The 10,714-nt window shown below is 33.7% G+C and overlaps 1 protein-coding gene across 11 annotated transcripts in view; it reads right to left on the reverse strand.

The window, feature by feature from the left end:
- Nucleotides 1-447: 447 nt before the first annotated feature.
- Nucleotides 448-10,714, reverse strand: part of GTDC1 (glycosyltransferase like domain containing 1) — a 387,636-nt gene continuing 377,369 nt past the window's right edge. For 9 of the 11 annotated variants that reach the window (XM_037848609.1, XM_037848608.1, XM_037848606.1 and 6 more), the window contains 3 exons: nt 8,679-8,749; nt 7,883-7,974; nt 448-3,062 (listed from right to left, as the gene is read on the reverse strand). In XM_037848609.1, coding sequence (XP_037704537.1) covers nt 2,979-3,062; nt 7,883-7,974; nt 8,679-8,749 — 247 coding nt within the window. In that variant the 3' untranslated portion in view covers nt 448-2,978. Of the gene's footprint in view, nt 3,063-7,476; nt 7,619-7,882; nt 7,975-8,678; nt 8,750-10,714 lie in introns of all 11 variants that reach the window. The other 2 variants (XR_005218687.1, XR_005218686.1) reach the window with 1 other exon arrangement.

A 10,714-nucleotide genomic window follows, 5' to 3' on the forward strand; every position in this document is an offset into this window, starting at 1 on the left:
CCTTCAACATAAAATGAAATCTTTGCTTCCAGATGCATTTCAAGGTATTGAAATTAATCTATGCAGCCCTCTATGGCTAAGGGTTTCCATTGACTTATAGATTCTGCTGCCACCCTCACGTGGCAGAGCTGAAGAATGAAGGGCGAGAGCTGGGCATTTAATCCTAACCGTGTATGAAGGATGCTTATTAAAATAGGGGTGTTTTGAGAAAAGCCTTTGATTTGTTTTCTTGCTCAACATGGTATAAATAAGTAGCTTAAGAACCAGGTGCTCTGTTATTTATTATAGAGAGTCCTAGCCAGAAACGTAGATTAACTGCTTACCATTAGGGAGTTTAGGGCTGGTATCTTAGACTTGGAGGTCTTAACAATGGACATTCTCTTAAAAGATGTTTTAAAAGTGGTTTAATGATTTTTAATAAAAGAATAAAATAAACAGAATTGGGTGTTTTTTTTTTTTTTAAAAGAAGACCAGAATTTTCAACAAATATACTCAAAACATGAAATAATGAGGCATTTGATTTCTTTAGTGATTTCAACAAAATATGGATTAACACTTCATTCCACCTTGGTGGAGAAGCACACACACTCACTCATACAGTTACACCTCTTCAGATGTCGAGAATCACACATTTATAAAACTTTTTTATAGCCTGCGTGCATGTATAATACCAGGATCCAAAAAGTTTTTATCCTGGAAGAAACATTGGGCACAGCTAAAGTCAAAGTTTGATTTGAGATTATATTTGTAGGGGAAAAAACATATACAGGTAACTTTCAATATTATATTCAACAAAATCAGGAAAATATTTAAATATTTTGGATGTACTATCTGAAAAGGAGTAAATGCTTTTGTCCCCATCAGTTGGTGAGAAAACATGTAAGGATACTTGTTGGGAATATGATATTTTATCTATTATAAAATCTGAGCCCATTATTTTCAGGATAAAACAACATAGTGAACTAAGCACTGTTTCTTGGCTGTGAGATTATGTTATTATTTTGAGAAGACATCTAGGACATAGCATCTTTCTGACTGAAGCAAATTAATTGGTATAGTTCATCTCATTAGACAATAAACCCTCCCCAGGAGAAGTGTATAAGAACCTCATATTCATATTTATATCTTTACACTTTTTTTCTCAAAAGTAGCATATCTGTCAGCTTCCAAGTTCCAAAGTCTTTGACCAGAAGGGACTTCAGAAATAATCTCTGAGCCCTGTATTTTATGGGTAAGCAGGTACTTGGTTTAGAGATGTCCCCTCAAGCTCACACTAGAAGCCAGTGCTCTGGTGTCCTATCATACATTATGGTTAGGGAGAGGAGTCTGTCTCCAAAGATAGAGCTCACTGTTTCTGCTATTTACTATTCCTGCTTTTAAATTCCCAGGCCTTATCTATTTTGAACTGTTTTCCTTGATGTGCAAGACTCCCTCTTTTCTGAGGGGCTGTACCTGGCTCCTGGACCTTGATCTATTTTCTGCTTACACATTTGCTACCTGTCAAATGAACTTTACTGGATTTCTGAACCATTATCTTCTCTATCTCGGATGCCTGCTAGACTACTGGGTCATCTTAGAATCCCAAGAGCCAGGTTTGGCCATTGTGTAGCCATCGCTTCCTGGCTGCTCCTCACTCTGCAGTATAAAGAAGTTATGCATTTCAAAAGCTAGGAAAGTTACAATTTACCTGTCAGTAAACAGAAGATGGTTTATCAACAGACTTTACCTTAATGACTGCAAATGTTTACCTCCTGCTTTCCAGAATGCAAAGAAAATCTTGGAAATGTCATAATATCTTACAAACATTTGCAAAACAGATCCTTGTTCATCGGGGAAAGAAACAATTGTATTTGTTGTCTTTGACACAAGGAAGTGTTTGGCGAGAAACATACAGATAGATGTACACATTTATATATAAATGTGATATGCTAATTAAAAATTGCAGTGGGCACTTATTAAAAATTTATTTTGCAATCTAACTGTTCAAAACATCTTTACATCAACAAATTACAGTAGCTTGACTATTGGAATCATAAGTGATTTATCTTGAAAAGATTGCATTTGTAGCTGGATGCCAATATTTTTTGGGGGGATATTTATATCAAAATTACTAGTTTTGTTAGACCTATTTTCATTTCTCTACATTTACCCCTGAAGAAAAATTCAAACAAGTATCTCAGTGTTCATTTTATGAGTGAGATGGCCCCACTTAGTGTATTTTCCATGTTTGTCCGAATTACAGCTGTTTATCTTGCAACTTTCTTTAAGACTAATTAAATGCAAATGTAACTCTGTGAATCATGGGAATACCTGCCAGACCCCTTATTATACCTTCACTTAAAAACCCCTGTGCCAGAGAGTCATTAATTTGCTAACAGAAAAGTGCTAAAGCAGCCCTTTACCCACAAACAATTCTGAGCTGGCTGCCCAATTAGTCCAGTAGCATTCTGATCCTCCTTTCAGACCCTGTGGCCCTTTGAGGACACAAGAAGGCCGATGATAACCTGGCAACCTAGATAGAAACCCAGCCAAGTGCAAGCGTTTGAAGCTGCAGTTTGGCTGCCATCATGTCGGCAAAAAGAAAGAATTCAGGCACCATGTCATCCAGTACAAAGGATAAAAACAGATTCAACCGGAAATTCAATGTGGCACCACATATGGGATACATGAGTGCAGTTATACAACAGGCCACATATTTTTTTTTGAACAGTCTCCTACATGTGATGCCGAGGACATGTGTAACCATCATAACGTCTCTAGGAATCTGTATTTAATTTGAGTTGGGGTGGTGGCAGGGATTGGAGATCTGAAGCCGCCACAGGTTTGTGGCAGATGGCTCTGTGTCAGCTATGACAAGCAGCCAGGCTCAGCTTCCTCTGCAGATTTTCTTTTCTCTCTGATCAGGTAAATATGGGCACACTCTGGAAAGTTCTACAGATTCTGCCTTAGGCTGCAAGTTTGTGACTTAGCCCCATCTGTCACAAATCTTCCCTAGGTTCTGTTGTAAGCAGAGACCTGAATTTACCATGTAGGGCTGCCCAAGAAAACGGAGCCATCTCACCCTGTGAGGGGGAGGGAGAGAAGAGAGAGAAATGAAGAAGCATTAACAACTGAAAGACAAAAATATGCTGAAAATTCCTATTGCAAATTTCCATAAGTTATGTCAATTCTATTTCAAAAAGCCACCAAGTAAATGGTTCTTGAGTTTCATCACCTCAAGAAATCCCATTCTCTGATTGGTTTCAAGTGTAACTGCATTTCTAACCATAAGGGAAAGCTACTGTTTTTGCAAATGGGTACATTCTGCTGCATGCATATTATCTGGTTTATGTTACGGATGACAGCTATTAGAAGTTTATCATCCAATTTTTAACTTTTATTAACACATGATACACAACACTCAATATGTGTCTTTGCTAATGTGAATTTTACTTTTAAGTGGTGGAGGCACAAGATAAATACCATTACTATTACATGGAATTTATAAAGCACTTCAAGTTTATAAACTGGTTTATATTCATTTCTTCATTATAGCAGTACCTCAGGGGGAAAATGCCATTAAAATAAAAAAAAATTCTTCCAATATTACAAATGAATCATATAGTGGCCAAAAAGTCACCTAAAGTCAGGCTGCAAATATGGAGTAGAGAAGGACAAGAAGCCAGAAACTCTACCTGATCTTAATCACTCAAAGTGTATCTACCGTGCTAAAGATTTTTTGTTTTTATTTGACCTAGAAAAATCAAAGGAAAATCAAACCAAACCAAGTAAAGGGAGAAAGGGAAAATGAGAGAAAGAGAGAGAGAGAGGGGAGGGCTGGGAGAGGGAGAGATTGAGACGGAGACTTTGCCTGAAATTGCGCGGGGCAGGTGTGAGTTTTTAGCAATTTCTAAAATGTTGCAGTTTTTAATTTGTCCTTATTAAGAAAAAAGTAATGACTTTGGAGGAGTATCAACACCAGTGAGCAACACCTTATTCATATCTAGATTTCAGTATAAACTCAAATTAAAAGGGGACTATAAAGTGACCAGTCTCTTGAAGGAAATTTAAAGTAGCTTGTCTGTGGTTGTGGGTAGATATAGCCTGACATAATTAACACAACCACAAATGGCTTTTCTGGGCTATGAGTCTGAATTGTAAGCTTAATCATTGTTTGGAATCAGTTTTAGGCAGAACTCTGAAAATTCTTCTCTCCTCCAAATAGTAGCAGGTTATAAAGGTCTCTTGTACAATGAAGAGAACAAAACAAAGACCAGCAGCCATCATCTGAAAAATCTTAAGTTACTACTGGTCAGTCTTGAGAAACAAAAGAAAGAATGACATCTTTTTTTTTTTTTGGTTTGTTCGTTTCATGCAGGATATCGCTCTATTTGTAAATAAAAGTTAACAGAAATAGGATAGGAATGAGAATCACATTCTTTAGGTTGGGAAGTGTCTACCTTACACAACTGCCCCATTTGCATTCCTGCATTATTTTTGATACTACTAACAAGGGTATGTCCATAAAACCTTTTCTTACAGAATTTAAAAATACAATGACCAAAGATTCTCTAAAAACATGAAGTCCTCATCTCAAATAATTGTTGGAAATTTCAGCAGGTAAATTCACATAGTCAAAATGAGGCAAAGAAAATACAACTTTACAGTATTAGATTTGCTGGGGTTGGAAAGGAAGAACTGTTAGCTTAGGAAGTTGATCCTTGTCTGGTTACTTTATGATTACTTGTAGAAACTTGTGTTCAAGTTAGGCTTGGGAGTCATATATGAGCTTTTTATTGTGGATGAAGTGAAACCTACTTTACCTAAGTGACAAGTATGTGGTCAATGTATCTCCTCGACCTAGAAAAGGATACGTTCTAAAAGTAAAAGAAAGTTGCAGTCAATGACTAAAACTGTAGATATAAACTTATTAAGAAAAGGTTGAGCTAACATCTCATTTTTGCATGCATTAAATTTCTCCAGCGATCTTAAGAAAACTGTGTGTGTGTGTGTGTGTGTGTGTGTAAGAGAGTGAGTGCACATAAGCATGCATGAGAGTAATTTAAACATTTAAAGCCTGAAATCATTTCAGGTGGGAAGTCATGAACACAGTGTGCTGTAGTAGAAAGAGTCACTTTAAGAAAAAAGTAGGTAATTCTGTTTCTGCTTTTCAGTTACTAGCATTCCATTTCAAATCCTGCTTCAAGTTATAGCCCCCAAACTCTCTCATACTGAAAGTATAATATCTCATGTGAGAAGGAAGCCAAGTGTTAGTAGCCTTATTCTCGACTTTAAATTTCTAAGTGTGAATCCATGTGAAAAATCCTATCCTAAAGTGAACTCTACATGATAAGCAGTTGAGAGGATTTTAAAATGTAAACTTTTAGCAAAAAAAAAAAAAAAAAAGAAAGAAAGAAAGAAAAAAGTATGGTGCATAAATGTAAAAGGAGCAAATTAAAGATTTCAGTGGCATTCTATCCTTTTAGATCTTCAAGCATATGTTTTATAAAAGCAAAATAGCACTGTCCAATGGAATAGATCTAAAAAAACAACATTCTGTTCACAGTACATACAAAGGATCCTCTTCTACTGCATAAGAAAAGTAGATAAAAAGCTGCTTTTGGGAAATAATTCTCTGGTATTTCGTTAAAGCAAACATTATCTGAAAATGTGTATATTTATAAAAATATAAGGTGAAAGTATTATAACTTATTTTATCTTAATTATAAAATTTTAGAAGACACTCTTTCTGTTTTGGCTGTAAATCCTATTTCAATAACCAAACTCAAAACTGTAGCCCTTCCTTTGCATTTAAACTTGATACCTTGCAACAAATCAGTTTTTTCCTGATAATTCTCATAAACCTCTTGATTACTTAAAATTCTTAGACTATCTGTTTATTTTTGAGATCAATTTCTAGACACAGTATTGCTAAGATTTATAAATGAGGACATATGTGAAAATATAAATTTTAAGAAAAAACTCCATGGTAGAAATACTTCTAGATTATACATATACATTTTTGTAAATGCCTATATATGAATTACTAATCTATGAAATGTTGAAATGAAACATTTTATGATGTACAGAATAAAAATATGGGTAAAAATATGTGTAATTAGTAACATGCAATAACTCAATGAAATAGCATTTAAGTATAGGTTCTCTTTTAAGCTGTATGAGGAACAAATTGGTATATTAACAGCACACACTAAACTAACATTCTTTCAGAGTTTTCCCAGAAGTTGTTTGTGAAATAAATAATTGTAGTTATGCTATGGCAGTAGCTGCACTAAAATATTTTAACTAGAGTTCTGTTTTCTTTTCTAACTAAATGCAACTTTTTGCAGTAACTTTTGAAATGGCTAAAAATTTGCAGATGCAGAGAAAAAGAATGAATTGAGGCCTAACCTGAGGCCGAGTTAAAAACTGGTAAATTTTGATGGTGGAAATACATTTATAACTGCTTCACCAAAAATTTACCTGAAGGAAAAAAACCCCAATTATCTGATTGTGAATACTCTTTGAAAATAGCTTTGTATCATGGACAGAAAATGAATCTATTTGTATTAATAATTATTTTTTTATGTCTTCAATATTCATAATCTGCATGTTTTGATAGTCTATCACAAGGGAAAATATTTGATGGATATTTTATACAAAACCACTTAAAAAATAAGGAAATATTGAGTTAAACCTTGGAGGACTGTCGTGTCTGGGAAGCTTCCCATGTATACGATACAATAGTATTGACTCAAGGAGTAATACTGAAGCCTGGAACTGTTCAGTCAGCATTTTAAACTATTATGAGCTACCTTCTGAACCATTGCCAAGTTAATAGACAATGAAAGATAATGAGCTTGAAATTGGGTGTTAAATTGCATTTTTGGTTCTCTCCCTTTTTCTTGAAGTTTAACTGTTTCCTGCAGAAACAAAGTCATGTTTTGATGTATCACTATGTAAATACGTATTTTAGGCCATGAAAAAGGAAAGGAGAGAAAAAGGGCAGAGAACTGTATTTCCTGTGGGAAGGTTATATATTAACACAGGAAAATTAAAATATGCCGGATTATAAAACTGCTAGATTGTAAACTATACTGAATTTATGTAAAATGAAGATGCTATATTCAAAGAATATAAAAAGGTATATTACCCATGGCCTAGAGCCACCTCTGAAACTCGTAAACCAGATTTATCCTACTCGATTACTAAGACTTTTAGTAGGGCCTCTTTGTGTTGCTATTTCAACAATGTGAAATTCTGGATTCAAACAAGGGGAAAAAAGATAATGAATGAGGGGAGTGAATGATGGAGCTATTTGTACTATTTTTCCTTTGCCTTTGCCATTCAGAGACGAGACTGACAGTCTAATTCTAAACAAACTGAGAATTATTTTTGTATCATTTTATTAAGTTGGATAATGCAAATATTCGAGTCTTGAAAATCATCTTTAAAGTCATTCATAAGTGAACACCAAACGTCACTAATGTCATTCACCTGAATTTTCGAGGACTGAAGATTTCATTATGATGGGAAGAAAGGCTTATCCTCATTAGTATAATTGTAGACTCCTTCCTTTACTTCCTTTTAAACTAATGAGTTACATTAATCCAGGTTCATTTTTATAAGCCTCTTGGGGCTAAATGTAAAGGACAGTCATCTTAGAAAACAATAAATTAAAAAAAAAAGCATGTACTGTGCATTAAGTGCACGTATTTCATAAGACCTAGGTTAATACAAGTGGCATCCAGTTTAATTAATCCTTGTTAGTGCAACAACTAATATCCCTCCCTAGCATGTTTCCTTTAAACATTAGTATGTTAATTAAATGTTTTTTTTTAAAGATTTTTCTTTGTACTTCAATACGGCATTTATACCATGTAAATCTCTTCTCAATAACTACCTTATAGAGATGTTTTCTTACAATATCTGGTCTCTTGCAGAAATTCTGGAGCCTTTTTGAAAGCTGTTCAGGTGTAGAATACAGATATTCAGCTGCAGGAAAAACAGATACATTTTTAATGAAACAAAAACCTCAAAGCACACACTCGATATTAGTCACTTTACTAATTAAAAATGCATATTGCTCTGTGCCGCCTCGTGTTTTACATTATTTAAGCATGATTTTATAAGGTTACCTCAGCTCACAAGGATGTTTAATGCTAAATAAGACTGTGTAGTTGTGCTGTTTAGACATCTCCTTTGGGTGATTAAAATACATTATTCTAATGTAACACAATGCATATGTGATATATTTAGTGATGAGAATTTTTTCAGAGAACTGGCACTATAGCCGTATGTACCCTGTACAACAGTTGCATATTATTAACTAGTCAATTGTTTAAATAATTTGGCGTGTCTTTCAGTCCCCAATTTTTCCCTGTGTATATCATTAAAAAAAAAATCTGTAAGCTATTGCAGCAACACTGACCTGCTTATAAAAATCCATCATTATGGGATGTGTATGCTAACAATGAAGAATGCTATTTGAAAACTTGCTTTTTTGTTATCTTAGAAGAACAGATGGTAAATATAAGCTTACTCTAATGTATTAAAACACATAAAATTTTCCTTAACACTAACATGTTGACTTGCCAAATAAACAATTGCTCCTGCCTAAGTTTATTTTCAAACTTTCTAATTTAGCATGAATCATGTATTGAATCTCAACAAAGACGAAAGTATATTGAAGCAGCTACCTGGAAATATTTCAGGATAAACCAAGTCTTTGGGACAAAGTGGGTAACAACCACAATACACAGCTTCCAACCTAAAGAATTTTAGAAAGAGGATAAGAATATATTAAAAAGACATTACTAGCATAGCCAGAAAGTGGTTTGTTTGCTTAGTTAACAGTATGAGCCCAGAGTTAAACGGGGCACAAAACATGGTCGGCAGTACAATCCTAAAAGCCGAAGTTGCTCTTTTAAAAGATTTTATTGATCATATATGAATTTCATAGAACAGAACCAACAGCATATGTTTTGTTCACTGAATTAATCAAAGCGCAGTTCTGCATTTTTTTTTTTTGTTTTTAAAATACTGTTTAACACATTTTATAATCAGCAGATAAACACATGTAACAACATGATGAAGTATGGATAGCTTTTCTTAATAATGCTGCAAAACCCCAGAATGTTCATTTTTTTCAAAAATGTTTAAATAAAATAATAGCACATACTTAACTTTAACACTGTAGCCATAGAAAATGATCGAGGCACTCTTAAAGGCATCAGAAAAAAAAATTTAAATCTGCTCTGATGGGGTATTTTCATTTTAAACTCATACTTCAAAACGATTTGTTATTATGCAGAATGCAAAACTATCTCCACATTTATTGAAAAGCCCTCAAAAGATTACTTTAATGAACATTTTGCTTTTTTAGCTAAAGATGTTGATCATTTTCCATTTTATCAGAAAAAAATACTATTAAACAAACAGAAAAGAAAGTTTCACTTTGTGAGATTTCTCCCCGGACCACCAGCAGAAGTTTTTCTTCAGGTAATAGTAGTAAGGGTTAAGTAGAAGGAAGGTATTGCATCTTGAGAGTTGTTTTACCTCTGCATCACGGTTATTGATCTGACACAGAATAAACTTTAAAGATACCACTGAATTTCTGTTGGCTAGAAATTATGCAGTGAAATTCAAAACACTCTTTCAAATATGTTTATTTTATGAGTAACTTTGAATTGCATCCAAAATGTTGACCAAAGACGGAATTTTATTTTGAACTGCAGATTTTTTTCAACCCAAGAATAATCTGAAGTCATGTCAATGTTTACCTTGTTTATTTACAGTGACAAAGTACATGCAATTTAAGCTGTTTTTAAGTGGCTGATCTTTTCTCGATTTTATTATGTTAACTGAAATTGCTTTAAACGAAAAGTATTTACTCTGATGCTGCAAAGTTTGGACAAACTAGGAGTTCAAAGTTTGCTTGAGAACTAATAGAATTTACTGTCAAGATAGCACAGTGGAAAGGCACAGGATTCAATGACCAATTATTAATTTCAGAAACCAAGCTAATATTTAATATTTTTCTCTATGTAAATAGGGTACACATAGAAATTCTTATTGTAAGCAAAGCTATAAACTACACTGTGACTGCATTATAAAACATTAGCAAAAGTTTTCAGCATATAAACTAGTAATATTCTTTATGAGCAAAAAGAAAATATGCACTTTATCTGTAGACACTCAGTTTTAAAATGCTGTGCCAACTGAAAAGCAAATACATATGAACATTCTCTTATAATTACACAAAATCAAAAAGTGAAGTCATAGGCATTTCAGAAAGTGCATGTTATCTGCTTTTTAATAATGAATTTGAATTAGAGTATTCTGTTCCCTGAAAGAAAACTGCAGGCCAAGTTACGTTTTGAGTCATCGCATGAGTATGTACCATGCAGTTTCCAAAAAACCTCTGCTAATTAAAATTCAGTAACAGAGGAATGGCATTATTTGATTTAGGAAAACAGAAGTTTACAAATTCTGGATTTCAACTTTTATTCGTAAATTATCTTCCATGGCCATATTTCTCATTTGTCAAGTAAATAAAACAACCATTTGTTTTGTTATTTGGTTAAAACACTAAGCCCTCTCATATACATTATTTAGATCAGGACTACATTTAAAAATACATGAAACAGGCCCAAATATTTTTAAATAAATAAAAAATTTCTTTCTCATGAATTTCTCATATTTTGTTATTTGAAGAAGATTATCACCTCATGAC

This window comes from Choloepus didactylus, chromosome 9, assembly GCF_015220235.1.
Source record: "Choloepus didactylus isolate mChoDid1 chromosome 9, mChoDid1.pri, whole genome shotgun sequence".
NCBI classification, from domain to species: Eukaryota; Metazoa; Chordata; class Mammalia; order Pilosa; family Megalonychidae; genus Choloepus; species Choloepus didactylus.